Raw genomic sequence first — 23,727 nt, 5'->3', positions numbered from 1 at the left:
AAACCGCGTGTTCTCATCTACTCATTTTACTATTAATTACCATATATTCCCATATTTTATTTTATATTTTACTTACAAACGTTTTTAACTTTGAACAATTATTATTATATTAAATTAAATATGCATCTAAATGGCTTTTTGAGCAAATATGAGAAGAAATTAAGCTCCCATTTTTTTCAAATGAGCTTGTACATAATTAAGAAAATACAGATTCATCAATCAATCCAAGTTTTACAGTTATATATGGGATATATGAAAGATTATATTTCATAAGAAAATATTCCTGACAATTACGAATACAGCAAAAAATGGTTTAGCCAAATAAAGGCAGTCATTCTCAAGATATTAATACATAAAGCAATTAATATTTATTTAAGTATGTAGACTAGATGCTAATATACAATTTTGAAATAGATTTAAAAAAAATATATTTGCTTTAAATGTGGTGTCAACATATAAAATCTATAACTACAATGACTCTATATAAATATTACATCATTATAATATACCTGCGCATCATTACGTGTCAAGATATTTCTATATGTGATGATAAAAACCTCACCAATGTTCATGGTAACACTGTAAATAAAGAGTTTTGCCAAGAAAACCCCTGCATCATAAGCCGCTATAAAGAGCCGTGCATCGTAGTGAAACGGATTGGTATTGCACAGAAGAGATGCGAGCCGATGAACGAAGTCAGTGCCAAAGGCAATAGTACCATATCACGGTTACAATATGTGTATAAGAAACTATATGGCAACATTATTAAAAGCGAGAAATTATTCCATGAGAGCTTCCATATCGTTACTTTCAAAAATAAACACATGTATAACAAGATCTGTTCTGGTGATTGGGCGATAAGTGATTTTGTACACAACGTGCTCTATATTATGGAAGTAAGTACTTAATATTTATAGATATACATACTGATGGTCTAGCGTTTTAACTCACCACTTTACTTCCGATGGTCGTGGATTCGATTCATCGCACGGTGAAAACATTTGTATTCATGAATATGGTTGTTTTGTGTCTTGTATTGTTGCATTAATATGAATTTATTCGATCTCAATTATTAAGTTTTAATTTGACTTACATTATAATATATAGCAGAATAACATAGATTGTTAAAAAAACTAATAAATTTGTTACGAATATAAGAAATTGACAAGGACACGTTGTCTCCTGAAATAAATAAATAGAATATATATATAACTGTAACACAGACACATACCTATATATCTATACATATAAACAAAATTGGCGTGTCTGTTCGTAGTATTGTAATAACCTTTTTTTACTACATGAATATAAATGCGGTACATACACCAAAAATAATATTTTTTACAATTTTTGTCTGTCTGTCTGTCAGTTTGTTCCGGCTAATCTCTCAAATGGCTGGACCGATTTTGACGGGACTTTTTTTATATAATATAAAAACATGTAATACACTTGCATCTTTAAAACACTTCATTTATATAATTAAAAAGGTTTTTCCAGAATAATACACTTTACAGATGGAGTCTGAAATATTTTTGTAACATCTTTAAATTTGTTCAACTACTTACTATATGAGTAGTATAATAAACAGTACATGGTACAAATTTACAATTCAAGAGTATGAAATTGCCCACCGATGTACCTAATTGATGTTAATTTCAAAAACAGATCATATGTAACTGTGAACCGTTAAATATTTATATGAAAATAAACGAATATATAGTTTCACTTTATTTACAATCTCATATTTCTTTCACAGCGGCCTTTGATATAGTGGTTTAGTAAACCGCGTTACTTCCGATGGTAGCCGATGATGATGGTGATAGTATAATCATTTGTATTCAGTATTATTTAGTATTATTCAATAGTATTATTTGTATTGATCTGGTTGTATTCTACGTGTATAATACATGTAAATATATATATATGTATAAGTATTTGTGTCAGTTGTTTTGTAGCCATAACACAGACTCTACTTAGCTTGTGACTAGATGGCGCTGTTTAAATTATGCAGGGTTATTATTATTATATTTGTCACTCGGGTAGTAGGATGTTTCAAAAATGGCAGACAAGGTGATAGCTCACCTAATAGAACTTAATACTGTGTCGCCTATGGCACCTCTGAGATATTTTCTCTTCTACCTTACCCCTTTTGTGTTACAGCAAAAAACCAGGTGCGTCATACAAACTATTATCAATGGGTAACATTGTATTGTATTTGTGTTAAATTTACCTGTAGGTTTATCCGTATAATACGTAATAATACATTATTACATAATATATTTCATGCTCTACGTTTAAATCATTGAAAACGGGACTGTACTGTTATAATTAATACAAACTTACATATTATTTTTACTTTACTCAAAATCAAATCAAATCAAAATATCTTTATTCATATACGACTATTACAGAGACTTATGATAAGTAAAATGTACCGTCAGTTCGGAGTGCTTTCGACCAAAGATGAACTGACAAGAAACTCAGCTCTTATTATTTTCAAATGATGTAGTACATGTTAACAAAAATACAGATTCATTTTTAAATTCAAATTAGGGAGAATAGAGTGATCACCAGCAAATGCTATTACAATTTTGACAAATTAGACTGTGTGTGTAACAAATTTCATTCAAATCGGATCAATAGTTTTGATGCGTAAGCGACAGACATTGATAATATTAATAAGTAATATTTTAGGACGGTTCCATCACAATAGACATTCCCAACTCCGGTTCCCGGTATCAGAATATTAAAAAGAATAAATTTATAATATTATTTTATGCTCAAGAGACTGAACATGGACTGGTGCCAAGTGTTGCTTTAAAAATTCTAGAAAATAACGACCAATATGACTTAAAAGGAATATTAGTGGCTATTGGTAAGTCTGTTTTCATTATTTTCTTCATACTTCAAAGAGCAATCGGTTGTCAATCAAATAGTTGTTATTAATTTGCCATGCACGATAGAGGCGGCATAGTATTTAAAAACTGACAGAATGACAAACAATTAAGATGCACTATGTACACCGTACCATACATATATGGTGCATTGCTGCGCCTTTTACATTGCTTTACAACCAACAAGCCATTCAAACCAAACGCTCTTAATTATTCTCTTTCTAAATGTTCCAATTCTAAAATAATTTCATGAGAAATTACTCAAATTATAGAATCTTCTTTTTTAATTATAATCTTTTTGAATTACACAAACTCAACGGGGTCATATTTTTTATATTTTCAAGGGTGATAATGGAATAGTGCGCTAACGGTTTACGCTGGCAGAGGACCAGTGAAGGATGATATAATGAGCATGAAGTCAGGTCAGTTAGCCCATCGTGACAAATTCACCAGGAATTTATTATGATGGTTTCCAGGATGAGATCCACCTGACGTGAGTATTACAACAGATAATATAATATTAACAACCCCATTGTTAATATTATATTATCTGTGGTAATACTTTATTATGATTACTGTGATTAATAGTCCATATTGGACTCATCCCCAGCCGATATTCAAAATTACCCTTTGTCCCATTATTTGTGGTCGGCGCAGTATGCCCAAAATTCGCGAAACTGCGATATCTCACCATATTCCTCATTAAGAGAAAAATTCAAAGACGCAAATCCTATGCTTACATTTAGTATACAAAATTAGTTATGATGTATTTCACTTGGCAATCTTCAAAGTATGCTGACTGTTTACCCCATTGTATTGTACTTTTATCATTTCACCGTGATATATACTTTGGTATCTGTGACAATAGCCCAAACAATCCAATAAAAAAAGAAAAATCTAAGACTTAACTATTTCAGATATGAAGGCGTTTTGTAGGATCAACTTCTGTTAAAGAGTGTGATTAAGTTATTGTCAATATTTATGGTTACTTTGTTAGTATAATAGTAATTTAGAACTTGCTATCGTCGTCGTCGATCTCATATTGTATTAATTTACTATAACAGAATAGCAGAGAGGGTGGACTCACTGCCCCCTCTGAGTTATAGACCGTATAGTCTCGTTCAATACTTTTAAATTTTATTATAAGCAGCAATTGTATTAGTTTTTAATTGAGACCAATAAAGCTGATGATTATTATTATTATAAAACAAGTTACCACCAGTTGGACTTTTAGTTAGTTTGCCGTTCCTATTGATTAAAAATAAATTTATTTCAGGTATGCTGGTGTCTAGCTTCTTTATGCTAATCGTGATAATCGTATATGCGTTATTGAAGGAGCTACACAACATATTTGGTTTTGTACTGATGGCGTATATGGGTACATTTTGTCTGGCATTCCTGACCAAAGCAGTCCAATCTTTCGGATTATGGCAGAGGGCGATTGATGTCAAGACCTGTTTATATTTAGGTATATAATAGATTTATAACTTTTTATCACTATACATAGGCAAACCATGAAAAGATTGTAAGGTAAATTGCAATAGGACTAATATCCTCATTATTAATAATCCTCATTTAAATCTCTGCAAAATATTAAAGTACTAGCTGTGTCCGCGGTTTTCTCCACATAAAATTTATAGATTGTGTTAATCTGATTTATAAGGTATATTATTGTAAAGTTTCATCAATATCCGTTCAGTAGTTTTTGCGTGACAGAGTAAGAAACATCCATCCGTCCATCTTTCAATTTCAAACTAGTGGCACGGCCCGGTTTTCCCGTGTACGTGACTGTGCGAGTGTTATATATGTTAACAAAATATGTAACCTTTCAAACTGATAGAATTGTTTAAATTGTTGAATATAGGTGTTTAAATTTCTCAGAAACTACCAGCTCTCTTTTTTTCATACATATATAAGTATAGATGAAATCATTTGAAATATTTTTAGAACCATTTGTGTACTTCGGAATCCTGAGCAGTTTTATGTGGATGAATGTGATGTCATTTGACATTTGGCGCAAATGCAGGTAAAAAAAGTTCATAAACTGTTTCATTAATTAGAAGGCAAAATAAATAAATAAATATCTCTGGACAATTAGCACAGAGCCATCTAGTTCCATGGTAAGCAGAGCTTGTGTTATGGGTACTTAGATAACTGATATAAAAATACTAAGATATTTTTTTGTATACATACATTAATATACATAGAAAACACCCAGACCGATACAAACAATCATATTCATTCTCATGAATACAAATGTTTGAATAAATATTAGTATTGCACCATCGAAATCGTTTAAATAATCAAATTAATTTACCACATTATCTCAACTACTCTAAACTATGCATGTCAAAACATTTAATGTTGACCACTGAAACTGGAAATTTATAACTATATTTCTATTTTAATGATAATCTTCTTGGGGATTTCGCACAAAGTCTACGTGAACACATCTTTCTTATCAATTTCTGCCAAGAAGCAGTTTGCTTCATATGCTCCTGTGTGAGATATAGTAGAGAAATTATATACATATACGGATACGGAAGCATGGCACCTGAGTATTCAACTAAATAAAATTACAGTATTAACAATAGAATGACTAACATCCCGGTTTCGCACGAATTCAACTAATTATTTAACTATTTACAATCTCTATTTTCTGAAAATTATATATTATATTAGATATGTCGCTTGTGGATAATCTATTATAGATTACAAATGTTATTTTTTGTTTATTGATTACAAGCAAAAAAGTCAAATAAATCATCTAAATAAAATATACTGAGAATTTTATTTTAAGTTTTAACACTTTCAACTATAGGTACAAGGCAAAGGCATCATTTTACTGTCGTATTGACAGAAAAATGGTGAAATTGACTTTATGTAATTAAGTTTGGATTAAATTGTTGTTATTTTACAAATACTGAGTTCATAGCGGTTTCTATGTTTATTGTTGCATGCCTAATCCTTGTTAATGTGTATTTACTTAGAACAATATTTATTAAAAGAGCAAGACGCAAGTTTTTGCTCGTTCTTGTGATGAGTCTGCGTTCCAAATAAGTAGTGGAATAAAAAAGTGACTATTCAAAAGTGCACATTAATTTTATTTATTGCATGTGATATTAGTTTTTATTAATTAATGTTATTTGTACATAGACATACACGCTCTCAACGCAGCGTCCAACGGCGTAATGTGCTTCGGAAGTTTATGTACTACGGCTTGTACGCTTGGCTCACACCTAGCTTACTTGTGGCTGCCGAAGTTATAATAGACCATACCGACCTGAGCCACTTGCCTAACTTCAAGAAGCCATTATTCGACACTTGCTCTTTTTATCGTGAGTATCTTCGCATATCCTAATATGTTTATAATAAATAGTGATTGCCGAGGGGTCGAAATTCGACTATAACTAATTTAAATGTATCGTAATTAGTTAATTTTGTCATTCTTATGTTTAACATTCAGTAATACTATAGACATATAATATTAAAGATAAACAATATTTCCTTCTATATATAAAGAATAAGTGTAAGAATTTTCATGTTTGCGTAATTTTCGTAAAAAGAGATCTAAATTATTTGCCTCACGTAGGTACTAATATATAGATTAAAAATAACACATTGCATATATCATAATCAGCGTTTGATAAACACTAATATAAACACCTATACATATATATTATTATGTTTATAGTCTCTGACAATAGTACCTCAAACATGAAATTTAAACTAACTATATCCAGAATTGGAATACTAATCCACAACTAGTTATTATTTATAAATGGAAAAGTTCAGACTTACGACAGACAGAAGCAACGTGATTTGTACACTATATTTTGACTTGAAGGATAACTTCAGACATAAACCTTAAGTACTTAGCCACCTGCTTCTGTCTCCTCTATTTTTGTCGCCAAGCAGCGTAATTTCTACACTGTATTGTACTTGAAGGCAAACTTTGGACCTATAGAGTCACGTGGGGCAAGTGTGCGCACTTAAGGTTTGAAGTATCATATAATAAAATATTTGAAGTTAACTGGAACAAAACAAGGTTTATTATATAAAATATTTAATAATCAACAACTTAAACGCAAAATAAATAATTATCATTTACACAAATTCTTTGGAAATCAACAAAATCAAAACTGTTTAAATGCGCACACTTACCCAAGTATAGGGGTAAGTGTGCGCAGTAGTGCGGGTAAGTGTACGCAACATGTAACATACAGTAAATAGAGTCAGACTCATACGACAAACCAGAAAATAGACATCCTCAACCTAATAATACATCAGTTCAAATAATTCCTTTTCAAAGTTATTGCATTGTTCATGCCACCAGCTCTTACAGATGCTGTATTGGATCCAGTCTTCATTCGGTGGAAATATGTATTTTTCTCCACACAGTGGGCAAAATAATTCCTGCTCATCATTTTATTTATTTTCAGATCAAGTCGTATCTTCTTTTTTGGCAATTTATTCTTCCTCTTGTTTTTTGTTTTTCCAATTCTACTTTATAAGGACTTACAGTATCAATGATTGACTTTTTGCCTTTCTTTCGCCGATTTTGAATCACAGTCATTCATTCAAGAAATGCCTAAGGCCAACTTCGGTATTTCTTGGATGGATGACAGTCGTACATATTCATTCCTAGACGAAGGTACACTCATTATTGCGGGTGCCACACTGTCGTTTGCTACCAACCTCCGAAATTAATCTTTTAACAGCTTCTAGCTGTTCCTCTGTGACAACACTTCTATCCGGCATTTCTTTTATAATCGAGGCATTTTTTATGTATAATTAAACTCTGAAATAACAAATTGCATCATAAATACAAAGCCAAAGCTGAGCGGGGTAAGTATTCGCATGCGCACACTTACCCGACATTCGTATGCGCACACTTACCCCAAACCATCAAAATAAAATTTAACCAGAACTGAGCAATATTACGTAATCGTCATCACCAAAAGATTAAACACGGCTTATATTACATAAAATGTACTGTTCGATGGTATAAAGCATGACTTCAAAATATAAATATATTACAAAGGAATGAGTCTCTCATTTAAGACAAAAATCGCAATATTTCAAGCAAAAAACAATACTCACTTACGGAAACAAAATGGTTCACCGGCGGACAGTGAAAAAGTTGCACTAAGTATAGCCTTTTGTGCGCTAATGAGGAGGGGTGTTATCAGTTCGTACCTATAAACCGTTTTTGAAATACTTCGAGTGCGTACACTTACCCGCTGCGCACACTTGCCCTACGTGACTCTACTTTAAATACCTAGTCATCTGCAACTATCATGACTATTTTTGTCACTAAGTAGCGTGATTTGTACACTATATTTTGACTTGAAGGATAACTTCAGACATAAACCTTAAGTAACGCCAAGCAACGTGATTTGTACATTATATGTTGACTTGAAGGTTAACTTCGGACCTAAATCTTAGGAACCTAGTGACTTGCTCTGTCTCGCCTATTTTTGTCGCCAAGCAGAGGGATTTGTACACTATATTTTGACTTGAAGGATAACTTCAGATCTAAACCTTTAGTACTTAGCCACTTCTATTTCGTTTAGTTTAGCTACCAAGCAGCGTGATTTGTACACTATATTTGTGCCTGATTGGTGAGGTATTTAAGTGTAATTACAGGATAGGGAAGCATACTTAATTCTCAAGAATGACATCGCATAATTGGTACTACGAACGTAACATGACGACACGATATCCGTATGCTGTTAATGTATTGTATATAGACGAAGGTTGCCACTTACCATCAGATTATCAGCTTATGGCAAATAATCCGGTTCCGGTTATATAAAAGGGTTTTAGGAATACCAACCCGTATGATCCGTATGACCTACCATAGTCTCACTAACATCTTATATATCCTACACATTTAGCGTACTTGTACCATTCCAGCCTTTCATTTACATGTATGCAAATTTTACCTTGCCAAAAACCATCAACGGATTAACGTTTAGCATACCGTACCAAACAGATTTAGAAGTGTTTATTTAATTAACAACAAATTTATGGCTCTTCTCAAACGTGAATTCTGCACTTATTCCACGCCGAGCTTGATTGTATGACTAACACGACATGTAAATACCAATAGTAATATTACCTATATTACTATTGGTATTTACATGTCGTGTACATATACACAAAGAGGTCAAAAATATATTTGCAAAATTCCAAACAAATCAGAAACAGTAACATGAAAAAGTTTTAATGGCAGAATGTCAACCTGAATGTACACTACATTCAGAATATAACTTTTTTTTGTTTTCATTACATCAGGTACCAGGTACCCACAATTTTGTACGTGTACATTTAGAATCCATCATTTGTTGATAGTAATCAAATAATAATAATAAAGCATATATATGAAACCATCTGTTATTAAATTAATTAATTATATACAAATAATAAATTGAGTATTTCAAATTTATAAATCAATTCGAATTTACCCATTTGTAGGGTAGATTTCTAGGATTACAATAGGACTTCTGTATTTTGTGATTTCATTCCACACTTACATAAAACTTTTTTTTTACAATAAACAGTTTTAATCTCTTCATAATTCTACTATTTCATTGCATATAAAGATGATAATGTATGTCTGAAACTTATTACACCTAAATTTGTTGCTTTAGAAGTACACAGATAAGTTTTAAATTTATGTAATTAGCTGCAAGCTGCTTGTAGGGACTGGTCTGCTCTAATCACTATAACTGATTTCCTCTTATTAATTGTTTAACCAGTTGGTTATATATTCAATATTCTTTCTATTTATTTTATTGAATTTAATTGAATTAGTGCTAATTGTATTTAATTTTTTTATTTAATTTAATTTATTGAGTATTTAGTTGAATTAGTGCTAATTGGTGGTTTGTATTCACACACTTAAACTTAAAAATGTAAAGTAATAATAAAATTATTTAAAAGAGCAACACGCAAGTTTCTTGCTCGTTCTTCTTGCGATGAGAGAGCTTTCCGAATGAGCGGTAGATTAAAAAAATGTAATGACTATTCAAAGGTGCTTCAATGTAAGTTTATTTGAATAAATGATTTTCTATTCTATTCTATTAAAACCTCAACTTTATACCTTTTCAGGTAGAGAATCCTAAAAATATAATAATACAATAGTTAGTTAGAAACATAAATATAATAAATATAGATAGAAATTAAAATATAATAATAGACTGCAGACACATTAGGTACGTAATAATTTATGAACAAGAATATACTAGTAAGTATAAATAACCAAATTGAATCATCACTACGTACCCCACGCAAAATAATAAGGCCTACAGCAACGGCATGTATTTTATAAGGAAGACTATCACAAATTATATTGTAATGACGCTAGGACAAAACGACTATAAATAAACCGATACTCATCACTATACATTATGCAGAAATAGTGAAATATTTGCAGTATAATACAACATGTACACATACACTCTCCTCCAATACACACACACTCACACGCCTACGTCCACGAACAGGCACCGCACACGTGGTCACCCACACGTACCATTTGATGGTAAGTGGCAACCGTTGCCGTCGTCAGCGCCGTGACCATAGAGACAATTTCATTTACATTTTATTATTATTCCTTATGTATGTTAGTCTATAATATAATAAAATGAAAAATTACTTTGTACTTTGTATAAAGCTACACTCCCCCTTATTTTTATCCGGAGGTGCTAAATGTCCAACCAAGGAAAGAAAGGATATTATTTGTACTTTTATTTTAGAAGCAGCTAGTATACAATCAATCATACAATTGTGTTTAAACATATCTACATATTTATATTATGTCTTTTGGGTAGCTATTCAAAAGGACTATGATGTTACAAAGATGACGTCAGTACTCTATAATTTCACTACCACATCTCAACCTCCAATCGAATCCATAGTATTTATCTGTCACTGTATCTAGATATGTTTATACTAACCCTAGAACTTTATATAATTAAGAAGATGTAAAAGAAAATTTTATATTTGCAATTATTTCTAAGCGGCTAGATATAAATGATGAATACGTGATATATATTTATATAGAGGTGTAGTGGTACTTATTCCCAACTAACGCTGGAATAACGCTCCCAATACCATAATTTTTTTCTGACAATTTACTTATCTGATTGACTCTCCGGTGATTGAAATATCGATGCCAAACAAAACTACTCCAAGAGACTTGACTATAGGCATATCATATCATGTCTACCGATAATCCAATCTGTTATGGTTTATTTATATTTATTTAACTAGGTGACCCACGCAACATCGTCTTCAACACACTACCTTGATATTTATCATTATATTTTGCCCAATTTTGATCATATCTTTTTAAATTATAGCTTATGTATTATTCTAATGTATTTTATTCTAAAGTTTCACCAAATACTTTCAGTAGTTTTTGTGTGAGAAAGTAACAAACATCCATTCATCCATTAATCCATACTCACAAACTTTCGCGTTTATAATACCTATTAGTGAGATGTGTACTATTTTTTAGAAATCAGCCGAACAATTTATTTGTTAACACCAATTCTGTTAATATTGATAATAAATAGCCTGCTATTTTGTTTGACTTACTACAAAATTTGGACAATCAGAATGGAGCTGTCACGACTCAATGACAATGATCACAATGATCACAGAACAAATAAGAAAAATGAAAATCGGTAAGTATTTTCTTAATGGGTGATAATTTAAAGGTTACGCTGGCGGGCCGAGCACCCGTCTCCACAGTATCCTCCGATAATAGTATAACCATGAAGTCAGGTCACTTAGTACATTCTGGTGAATTCTTCAGAAACGACGATACAGCATAATACTAGCCTTAATCTGAAATCTAACTAAATCACTTCGCCGCCAATGTTCAAGGTGTCTGCATGGATAACTCTATCTACCTATTTTAGCCGCGAAGCTGTTTTTCTTTTGTAAGTTTTATTTCAGTTGAAGGGATACTCCATCTCATTTTTTTTACCACCATATAGTGCAATTACATGATCTCTATAGGCATGTAGGCGACGGTTCCAACAAGTGGACCATCAGTTTGTTTGCCATTCGAATGATATAAAAACAATGGTGTAATATGAATTAAAGGTTTGCGGTAACCTCTGCAAACCTCCTAGTTTCAACATCATACATTGTAACCTACATAGATTTCATTTTTCTTTATTTCGCTTTGTACTAATTGTAAACACTTATATTTTGACTTATTCTTGTTTGAAGGTTTTTTTATATTTCCAGGTTTGCGTTATTCCTTCGCTTGTCTTTGGTGATGGGCACTAACTGGATCTTTGAAATAGTGGGCGCTCTTGTCGACCTGCCTCAATGGTTTGAGAATTTAGTAGACACCTACAATGTACTGATCGGTGTGTTCATATTCTTTCTCTTCGTCTTCAAAACCAACATATTCCATAAACTTTGCAGAAAATATCAATGGTAGGTAAACTATTATTAGTTTTCCATTGTTAATTGAATAATATAATTTTAAATATTAGATACAGACCTATGCAAAACATATCTAGTACTTTAAGTGTCTCAAATATCAACGGTACATACTCCCATTGGCGTAGGCAGAGAGTAAAGAACGCCAGATGTTCCGATTCATACATACGTTGTTTCCTCTACATTCTACCTATTATGTGACAAGTTACGGATACTTTTTATTTAGTCCTTTTGTAATATGTAACCTTTATGATCGACATAATTCTGCCTAGACTCCCTACCGGCTATCATTCGCGCCCGAAATATCTCTTTCATTATTCACGGAATATTTATTATATTTAAATATAGGTTCGGAAATTTAATGACTTACCATGTTAGTGTGAGTCGACGCGTTGTGACGGACGCGCAGTCTTCACCGTGAAAAAGACTTACGGATGAAATCAAAGCAATTTTCGCGAAAAAAGGGAACATAGTTAAGTTCTTTAAATTCCTATACATAGTTTATCATTCTATTTTTCAATGGTACACAACGGTAGTGAAGCATAATATTGTGATATCAAGCAACTTTATTTTACTATGTAAACTGGCTGACTGTTTTATAGTTCAAATAGCTGTACCAGCGATTTCGTGCGCGTAAAATACTGACCTTGACCAAATAATGAAAAAATATATATAATAATAAAACCCAAATAATAATTTTTTGGTGTTTGGTTTTTTAATATAAATATTGTCATCGCCGGAAAGTTAAGAAAATAAAATAACTTTTTTTATGGTGTCACGATTTGAACTCACAAACATTGTGGTCAAAGTTGGATTGTAAACCACGACTCTCCCATTCGCATTATTGAGCTGACATCATATTTTCGATTCCAGGGTTTGAAGACGCCTCTCTACCCGTGGATATATATGGGTTTACAATAGAGGTACATATCGTAGATATGAATGTAATAAAACAATACAATGATTTGTTCAACTCGAATATGATACAGTATTTTTAGGAATAACAGTGGACTCGAAGTTACAATGAGGGCCCCATATTTCAAAATTAGCCAATAGACTTAGTTCTGCTGCTTATGCAATTAGAAAGATAAGGCAATTAACAGACGTGGCGACGGCAAAACTTGTATATTTTAGTTATTTCCATAGCATTATGTCATATGACATACTGCTGTGGGGTAAAGCTGCCGATTTAAATACTATATTTATTTTACAAAAGAGAGCCATACGTTCTATTTATGGTATGGGTTCTAGAGAGTCATTACGTCAATGCTTTAAACAATCAAATATCCTAACCGTTGCCTCACAGTACATTTATGAAAATATTATGTATACAAGGAAAAACTTAGATAGTTTCAAGAAACTTAAAGACTGTACAAGTAGAAACTTACGCAATAAAAATAAGCTAATTTTACCTAAATGTCGTCTACACAAAGTTAGTAATTCATTTTATGGTAATTGCGTAAGATTCTATAATAAACTGGAGTCTACGCTAAAACTTACAGAGAGGCAATTCAAATCTTATATTAAACAAATGTTATGTAAAAAAGCCTATTATAAAATAGATGAATTTATAGATGATAGCAATATATAGCAAGAATAAGTTTATTTGCGGACAACGTTATAATTTTAATTTTCATACTGCTTTCTTGATATATGATAGCGTAGCGCCTTTTGTATTGATTGCCGCATGCATCCTTATGTAAAGTGCGAATACTGTAACTACCATATAGTAATTTTTGTAGCTGTGACGTGGTCGTGTGGAATGAGTAGTCATGCTCACTAAAATGTCCAGACATGTGGCGGCGTGGTGGGCCGGGTCATTGGGCTCCCTAAAATATGGTCGAGCGCAGTGATGGCTGGCTCATCCGTCATACTCGTGAAACGAGTGCTGCTCGTGGGGACTGGTCTGCTCTTATCACTACGACTGATTTAATCTTATTGCATATTTATATTTGACCCGAAAATTAGTGCTTGTTGGTAGTTTGTATTCACACGTTTCGACTTGTAAATGTAAACTTACAAGGATTATCAAGTTTCTTGCTCGTTCTTCTTGTGATGAGACAGCTTTCCGAACGGGTGGTAGATAAAAAACAAATTGTTATGACTATTCAAAAGTGCTTAAATTAAGTTTATTTGAATAAATGACTTTCTATTCTATTCTATTCTATTCTCGCTAGCACAATGGTATTTTTAAATGTCAACGAAGAATACTAAAAAATATTGTATCACCAAAAATTAGACTACAATTTTATGAAAATAATACCATTATTATTACATTTAAACATTGTAAAATGGGATTTTTTCTTTATCTATAAATACAGGACTGTAATTAACCACGCTGTACTCGTATATACGCGGGCTGTCACGCAAAACGCGGGCTGTCTTTCTTTTCTACCATTCGCGAAAACAATTGTTACGGCAAGCATACAGCTGATTATCTAGTCCTATTAGTGAATAAACATTAAGCATAAACTGAAATATACTTTTTGTAGGATATTAAATGTTAATATAAATATAACAAAAATAAAAATAACAAGGTAGGTAGCTACAGAATGAATTCACTTTTTTATCGTATGTACTACTTCATGACGTCAATTGAATCGACCATATTACGCATCTGCATGGTTTATATTTACCTATATAGGTATCTGTATTCAGACCGTACTGAAAATTATGCACCTACCGATAGCGTTTAATAATTTAGGTCCTTTATAACATTTACATTTGAATAATTTATTACTACGATTAAAATCAGAACACAAACAGTTTTTAAAATCTTTAAGAAAACATTTATGTTATAATATTTTTTAGTATTATTCAATAGAATATATATTAATAAATCACACATATTTAAACGAAATTTAATTGTCTTCTGGTTTTCTGGCCGTTGCACGTGTTTATAGGCTGCGTTTGCCGCTTATATTATTAGCTTTTAAAATACTCTGTGCGGTAAATATTTATGGAAAGCGTAATGAAAATATAATATAAATAACTGGTATCTATATAAATGAATATCATTGTATAATATTTACACAATGAATAAAGCAGTGCAATAAAGAATTGATATTGTGTAAGTAGGTTTCACAAGTAATATTTCATAATATTTGTCAATTTCGATAGAATAATCTGTGAGAAAAATAATCTAAATTAAAATTAGAAAAATATATTATTATTAGAAAGATGCGCACAACTCGTCCATTTCTTTTGCGAGCTACTCGCATAGTGCCCTTTTTTGTCCAAGTCACTGTTCATGGTGATAACATTATCTGGATATCTATAGGAGTCTTTTATCAGAAAATCACAACTCGATTCTAATCTGATCATCTACTAGGAATTTCCGTTGTTTGTTGAATGTCTTAATACTGATAGATGTAGTATAATAAACAATTTATACACAGTAAAAATCTGTTCTTCTTTAACACCATTTTTTTACTGTTGTTTACTATTTATATATACTAAATATTGATAGTACATATTATACTTTATTAGCTTCCGATATTCAATGAAGTTTTATCTCAATATCGATTTCAATACAATTTAATTTTATGTAACGTAATCGAGAACGAATAGATTCAAATGTCAGATATTTTATTGACTAGTAAATATAGAAATAACGGATTGATATAGAGGAACATGTAAATAGATATATTTAAGAGTATAAAATAGAGCAATGTCATTAAATTAGTTTCAAGCCGTGGTTTCTGGACTTAGGTCCCATAATATTTTATCATATTCTAAGTTTGTCAATAAAGTTACTACGGTAAAGCTCTAAACCATTGGTTCCGATATTGAGCATTATTCTTCGGACGCATTCAGTTAAAAAATATAGGGAACATTAAAAAAGACGGTAATTCAATAATAACAGTTAAATATAATACGTACAGATCAAGAGTATCAATGTAACAAATTGAAACAACAGTCAACTGTCTATAATTAGTAAAGAACGCTATATTTATCACAGTATGATAGTATTATTAAATATTATTTACTTATTTTAACGATGGAATGAGCACATAAAGCACATAATGAACAACTGCCAACTAGGGATGACAACTGTACGAGGGTTCTTGTTTGGCCTTCGTTACCGAGCTATGTAGTATACGAGATTTTATAACATTTTATTCATTCATAGGTGTCTAAGTTTTTTTATTATACTACGATGATGGCAGTCAAGCATATTAGGGAATTCTTTTTTTGTATTTTTTTATTTGTTTCACGGTTTTTTATATAGATTCCCACTGCGATTTGATAGAGCGGAATTTTTTGACAGATTATATTATATTTTCATAATTAAATATGTATTATACATAAAATATTATATTAATGCATATAATAGACTTAATATTTATGCATACGCTTATGTATTGTTGATATAACTTATAAACAATACTTTAGCATATTAGAATTTGCAATCTTGTACAGCACTGCTAGGTAGATTCAGTTGCATATACCTACAATATTTTATTTATATCGGCATGATACTTGTATCACCGCGCAAAAAAATGCCATGATATATAAATATAAAAAACAAAGAATTATTACGAATAAATAATTGTTATTATTATTTTGCTGAAATTCACAGACTTTTGGTCGTCCGTGACGCTTTTTGGTTTTTATTATATTACATAATAGCGATTCGTTTGATATTAATTTTTTTTTAGTAAAAAATATGATACGTTTTCTAGATTATATTTTTTTGTTAATTAGCCAAAATGTATCAAATGTTATTCTTTGCCGTATATCATAAAGCTATAGATTGTCAGTTTGCTTGTGATAACAAGAAGACTTACACTACCTTTTTACTTTTTTTACTGATTTTTAATTGGATCAAAGAAAATTCACATCACTTATTAGCTACTGGTTGTAATAATATTATAACTGTGTATCTATAGCGTCAATTTTCTCTAAACAGCAAATATGGTCATCCGATATAATTTATTGGTAACAATTGAAGGGAAACGAACACCGCGTTGCGTAATCAAGGATCCTCTATATACCTACCATTAAAATACACAGTAATAAAAAACAGTATTCTAAGAAAAATAATAAAAATTCTCGTACGCATTTGGTCATATTAGTCTGTAGTATCTCTATCATAATTTGCCAGAAAAAAAAATTCAATTCAACAAAGAAAATATTTTATGACACATTTTGTCATAAAATATTTTCTTTGTGAAAAAGCTTATTACAAAATTGAAGAATTTGTAAATTATAATAACGTTTTTGTAAAAAATATCTAACTTAAAATTCATAGCGCTGACAGTGTTATCCGATTGAGCAGAGAGAGTGCGTAGCGGTTTCTATGTTGATTGTCGCATGCCTAATCCTTGTTGTTAATTAAATATAAGTAAATCAATATTTATTTAAAAGAGCAACACACAAGTTTCTTACTTATTCATCTTGTGATGAATCTGCATTCCGAATAAGCGGTAGAATAAAAAAAAACTTGACTATTCAAAATTTCTATTTCTATTTCTATAGGTACATGCCCGATTATAAAATTAATACATATTCTCATATCATGCTGTATTCATCCAATAGGTATTAAATGTAAAAATATTTACATTCATACACGATATAATATTATGCATATTATCAAAACGGATGTATTCCCGAACGGTTATTATTTATGTCTACATAATATATATTAATTAATACAAATAAAATCTACTAAACAATACATAAATGAAGCAATATACATAAAGTCAACGTTTTTCCTCATTCGAGTACATACTACAAATAATGACTAATTTTATTTTGTATAGAACTAAGCAGCCGATACAACGGACATAATTGTGCAATGGGCGTTTTAAAATACTATATATTGTTTTTATTTCTAAACTCTGTTATATCTGAAGAGATAAATTGTGATGATCTAAGGTTTATAGACAGCAATGATACAGTAATAGATAAAGAATATTGCAAAATAAAACCATGCATCATAACGCAAAGAAGGAATAGTGAAGGGACCTTTCCCTGCATTATTGTATCCAATAATAATAAATCTCGTAAATATAAATCTTTCAAATCGGTCCTTGCAAATACGACTGATATTCAATTGTTGAGACTTCAAGATGTATATAAAAGTAATTATAAACAAAATAAAATGGAAAAAAGCAACAAAACATTTGAAGAAAGTTTTAATTTTGTGAGATTGGAGAACAATAATGTAACTAAACAGTGTTTTTCAAATCCGACTAGACTGGATTACGATGAACATATTCCTTATTTCTTAGAGGTAAGTTTATTTATTAAACCTTCAAACCTATATTCAATAGAAGTTTTTATGTAATTGGAATGACGATAACCCCATGCTTGAACAGACAGCCTCTGATCCAGAGAGGGTGGGAGGGGTGGTAGTAACCCATACTACGGACAGCAAATAAATTCAAACTTGGCAGATGAATTTATAAATCGAACTTATTGCACCTGACATCTTGACATTGTATATACTCTTCTTTTTGGAACTCTTCTATTGTTGTTGGCCGCAGCTGGCCTTTACAGCTTCACTGTACGATAGGAGGCGAGTGCAGATGGTACGGCAAACAGGCGGCAAACTTATGGTGCGGCTGAAGGCCAATTTCCGACGACTTTAGTCTGAAGGCACCGCTAGGGTTTCAAAGGGCTCGCGGTTCAGGCTGTCGCAATTTCGACCCCCCATTTGCATTGGACGGGGATCGATCTGAGGGTATGAGGCCGAGTGCAGAGTGACAGAGTGCCTTCATATAAAGTATTTTTACGCATCGATTATTTTTTGCTGATATATTACTAATAATTTTTAAAACAAGAAAGCCATATTGTTGACCTAGTATGGTGGTAGTAGTTCTGATAAGAGTTTTTTGATGTTTTACTATATACGCTGTTTTTCTAATCAATTTAATTATTTAAAAAATTATACTAAAATGTACCAGTTGAGTATCCTGGCAGTTGAGAACAAATGAAATTAGTTAGTTAGACCTAGGTACTAATAAGACAAGCATTATAGGCTGAAAAGTCCTATATGAATCAATATTATTTAATATTGAATTTAATATTATTTTTAATTTTTTCAAATATATACTATAAAAATATACCAAAGTGATTTACTAGTTAATGAATAAACAATTGAATTAGTCAAGAGGAAGGCAAAATTGTTATCCTTCAGAAAGGACCACAATTTGGATTCAATCATGATAGTTCAGGGCCTGATTATGATGATTATTAATATTATGATAAAGATGATGAAGTTAGTAAACAATGAAAATACGAGGCTGCAAACAATATAACAAACATAAAAGCTACATGTAACGTCCTTGGTATCACATTGTATTTTGCCATTCAGGACTACTAAGCTGTCATATTTCATCGTTTAACCAAAATACAGCTGTTTACCGTCTGAAATTTGTCAGTACCTAATAGGTATTCACGCAGATGGCCTTGTAAAAAATCTACCTCTGAAAGCAGTCCGCTGTTGTGTTTCGTAACACGTATTGTTCGAAGTCCTATAAGCACCTTGCGTTGCTGGATTGAATTTTTAAGTAAAACAACTGTAACTTTTCAGAACGGTTCAATGTTGCTCGATAGTCCAAACACAGGAACACGGTTCCGCGTGATAGACAATTACAATTTTACACTTATTTTTTATGTTAAGTATGTAAATGACACGGCACACTCTTACGCAGTTATAAGATTTATAAAAGAAGATGAAAATCTAACCGATACTAAAGATGTTTTAGTTGCTGTTGGTAAGTATATCATGATTTTATCCCATTATTTGGAGTCAGCACATTAGGCAAACTGGTTGGCAAAATGGCTGACCAGTGCATCTGAGCGTAGATTCTTATTCATACGTCTCCCTTTATATCATTATAATAATTACATGTTTAAACTGTTCAAAAACTCCGTTTCGGAGTTTTGTGACACGAGAATTTTATATAATATATTAGATTTAGTTCCGGTCCAAGTAGCAGTTTAAACATTTCTATTATATTTTTTTTATGTAATTATTGTATATTGAGGTTTATAATCTAATATACCGAAAAAGAAATAAATTGTCAGTTACTTAGTAACGGTTGTTTAAACAGAATACAATTTTATGTTTTACACTGCATATCTTGTTTCTCTAATATGGTAGCAGAGCGGTAACAATTACGATTCATACACACAAATACTCTTCAAAATGACTTCTTCATCGTTAACTATGGATAAATTGTCGGGAATGGCAAATTACGGCAATTGGAAATTCCAGATGAAAATGACACTCATACATGAAGATTTGTACGATTGCGTTGTTGCTACTAAAAATGGAGAACCCGAATGCATGGATAGGAAAAAGCAAGAAAAAGCATTAGCAAAGATATGCTTAAACGTACTTCCTGCCGTCTATTCAAATGTTAGAAACTGTGAAACAGCATTTGAAGCGTGGAGAAATTTGCAACGTGCATTTGAAGACAAGGGTCTCTGTAGAAGGTTAGGTCTTCTTAGAATATTATTCTCTTTGAAACTTGAACAATTTCAGGATATGGATGGATATCTCACAAAAATTATGGATATCGCTCAACAACTCCAAGACATGAATGCTCCTCTCGATGATGATTTTGTCGCAGTCATAATGCTTAGTGGACTCCCGAAGGATTTCGACCCACTCATAATGACACTAGAAAATGCAAACTTAAATCTGTCTAGTGATCTCGTTAAAAATAAATTGCTACAAGAATCACAGAGACGAGATGGTACAACAAGCTCCGAGTGCCCTGAGGAGAAAGTTCTGGCAATTTCAAAACGTCCTATATGCTACAAATGTAAGAAGGTTGGTCACTATGCCAAGGACTGCCGTAAGAAAATATCAGCTAAAGATAAGCAACCAAAGTCGAGCAGCAGCTCTGGTGCAGCCAAGAGTGCAATAATGTTGTCGGTCCTATCAGCAGATGTGAATTTTGAGGGTTGGTATGTCGATTCTGGTGCGTCTTGTCACATGTGCAACAATCGGCAAATTTTGAAAAATTACGTCGAGGATAATAGTTTATATGTGACAGTAGCGAACGGAGATAAAATAAATTGTGTCGGTCGAGGTGATACAGATATTTTAGTTAAGGATGGTATAAAAACTCTATGTGATGTGTTTTATATTCCTAACTTGTCATGTAATTTAATGTCTGTCAATGTTTTGACACAGCGAGAATATCGTGTAATTTTTGAATTGGATTTATGTAAAATATATAAATTCTGGTTTATATAAATTACAAACTGGGTCTGCATATGTAAATTCCGTTGATCGCGTAAAAGTACAGTCATGTCTGTGAGTAAATCTTCAAATATTAAAAATGAAGTTCAATCTCACGTAAACCAAGCGAGTCAAGGTATCTGGCATCGACGTTTGGGACATTTAAATAGTCGCAGCATGAGTTTACTCAAGAATGGTATGGCAACTGGCATTGACTATAATGTATCGTCATATGAACAATGCATCTCCTGTATAGAAGGTAAGGCTACTAAACTACCTTTCCCTAAGAAATCGTTTACACGAGCTAATGTTGTGTTGGGTTTAGTACACACGGATCTATGTGGTCCTATGCAGGTGAACTCTTTTGGTGGTGCAAAATATTTATTAACTTTTATTGATGACTTTTCTAGAAAAACTTTTTGTTTTTGTATTGATTCTAAAGACAAAGTTTTTGAGTGTTTTATGAAATTTAAAGCTCAGGTAGAAAATGAAACAAATAAAAAGATTAAAATATTGAGAAGCGATAATGGAGGCGAGTACATGAATACTCGATTTAAACGATTGTTACGGAAGGAAGGATGGACTGTATTAAGGCTGGTTAAAAATGAGACACGTTCTTAGGTGAGGTAAAATAGGTGTAATCAGCTCGCTAGCAAAAATATAAAGACAATATGGCATAAGAAAACAAATAGTATATAAAAACAGAACGTCAAAATATAAAATTCAAATATATATAAAAAAACATAAAAACTATCAAAAAGGTTGCCATCGGCAACAACGATATTTGAGTGAGTGTGGTATTAAACACCAAACTACAGTCCCTTACTGTCCACAGCAGAATGGAGTCGCAGAACGCACGAACCGAACTATTATAGAGGCGGTGCGCTGTATGTTACTCGAAGCCGGTCTTAAACAAAAATTCTGGGCTGAAGCAGTATGTACTGCTGTGTATGTTAAAAATCGTTCTCCTACAAAGGCCGTCAGAGGTTTTACTCCAGAAGAACGTTACTCTGGACAAAAGGTAAATCTGTCTAACTTAAGAGTCTTTGGATGTGTAGCTTACTCAGTACAAAATAATAGAAAGAAACTTGATCCGAAATGCAAAAAGTACATTTTTGTTGGCTATTGTGAAAACACTAAGGGGTATAGGCTTGTGGATCCTATACGTCAAAAGCTGACTGTTTCTAGAAATGTAACATTTTTAGAAAATAAGTTTCTCAAGGATTTAAATGTAACTTCATCAAATTTGAACATAAATCCTGTTTCTCCATCAGTATCCTTTGATATTTCAAATAATGATAACAATGTAGATCAAATTTCTAATACTTCTGAAAGTAATGAAATTAGTGAACCTTCAACTAGTGAATCCGTCGAAGACCGTTCATTAGATGAAACCTATGTACCTGATATGTCCTTTGAATCTGATGATTCTAGAGCTGGTCAAGCTGACAACTCATTTCTCTCTGCATTTTTACTTGGAGAATCCTATGAAGCGGTTGAGCCTAAAACTGTTAAGGAAGCATTAAGCAGTTCTGAAGCAGAGCAATGGCGTATTGCAATGAATGATGAGTATCAATCCTTTATTGACAACCAATGCTTTACTGTAACTGATTTACCGAAAGGAGTGAAACCAATAAAAACTAAGTGGATTTTCAAGAAGAAAAGAGGTTTGAATGGAGAGATAATACAGTATAAAGCACGATTAGTTGCAAAAGGGTTTACACAGAAGTACGGAGTAGACTACTTTGAAACATATTCACCAGTCGTGAGATATGAAACATTAAGAATGCTGTTAGCTCTATCTGCAGAATACGATATGGATATTGAGCACATGGATGTAAAAACTGCATTTTTAAATGGTGATTTGAAAGAAACTATATACATGGAAATACCTGAAGGTTTTCATGAAGGTAAAGGTGAAAATAAAGTATATCGTCTACGAAAGTCTGTATATGGATTAAAGCAAGCACCGAAATCATGGAATGAGAAAATAAACAATGTTCTAGTAAATAAAATAAAGTTCAAGAGATTATTTTCCGAGCCATGTGTTTATGTAAAGAAAAATGATGATAAGCTGGTGATAATTGCTCTATATGTAGATGATGTGATACTTATGAGTAACTGTAAAGAAGAGAAAAATAAAACTAAAAGTATGATAATGAA

The 23,727-nt window shown here is 31.9% G+C and overlaps 2 protein-coding genes and 1 long non-coding RNA gene across 3 annotated transcripts in view; 2 read left to right on the top strand and 1 right to left on the bottom strand.

The window, feature by feature from the left end:
• The first annotated feature begins 162 nt into the window (after positions 1–162).
• LOC131846719 (G-protein coupled receptor Mth2-like) lies at positions 163–18,137 on the top strand. The gene is made up of 9 exons (XM_059196099.1): positions 163–896; positions 2,695–2,875; positions 4,171–4,362; positions 4,842–4,920; positions 6,051–6,232; positions 11,422–11,590; positions 12,162–12,356; positions 13,236–13,285; positions 18,128–18,137. The coding sequence occupies exons 1-8, from the start codon at positions 441–443 to the stop codon at positions 13,240–13,242; spliced, it is 1,461 nt and encodes a 486-aa protein (XP_059052082.1). The 5' UTR covers positions 163–440; the 3' UTR covers positions 13,243–13,285; positions 18,128–18,137.
• LOC131846720 (uncharacterized) lies at positions 7,321–8,147 on the bottom strand. Its single transcript, XR_009357686.1, has 2 exons — positions 7,998–8,147; positions 7,321–7,695 (listed from the first exon to the last, which is right to left on the bottom strand). It is a non-coding gene; the product is annotated as an uncharacterized LOC131846720 (long non-coding RNA).
• Positions 17,940–23,727, top strand: part of LOC131846718 (G-protein coupled receptor Mth2-like) — a 19,324-nt gene continuing 13,536 nt past the window's right edge. Inside the window, exons 1-2 of the mRNA XM_059196098.1 lie at positions 17,940–18,600; positions 19,903–20,086. Coding sequence (XP_059052081.1) covers positions 18,163–18,600; positions 19,903–20,086 — 622 coding nt within the window. The 5' untranslated portion in view covers positions 17,940–18,162. The remainder of the gene's footprint in view (positions 18,601–19,902; positions 20,087–23,727) is intronic.

The sequence above is a fragment of the Achroia grisella genome, unplaced genomic scaffold (genome assembly GCF_030625045.1).
Source record: "Achroia grisella isolate CSIRO2021 unplaced genomic scaffold, CSIRO_AGI_Agris_v1 utg512, whole genome shotgun sequence".
In the NCBI taxonomy this organism is placed as follows: Eukaryota; Metazoa; Arthropoda; class Insecta; order Lepidoptera; family Pyralidae; genus Achroia; species Achroia grisella.
The sequence above is the reverse complement of the archived record's forward strand: the minus strand, read 5'-3'. Positions and strand labels throughout refer to the sequence as shown.

Bases quoted from the DNA above. Each gene is read 5' to 3' on its own strand.
- LOC131846719 (XM_059196099.1), top strand. From the start codon at position 441: ATGTGGTGTCAACATATAAAATCTATAACTACAATGACTCTATATAAA. The intron at 4,921-6,050 runs GTAAAAAAAGTT...ATTTGTACATAG, and splicing joins GACATTTGGCGCAAATGCAG to ACATACACGCTCTCAACGCA. The intron at 6,233-11,421 runs GTGAGTATCTTC...ACTATTTTTTAG, and splicing joins CGACACTTGCTCTTTTTATC to AAATCAGCCGAACAATTTAT.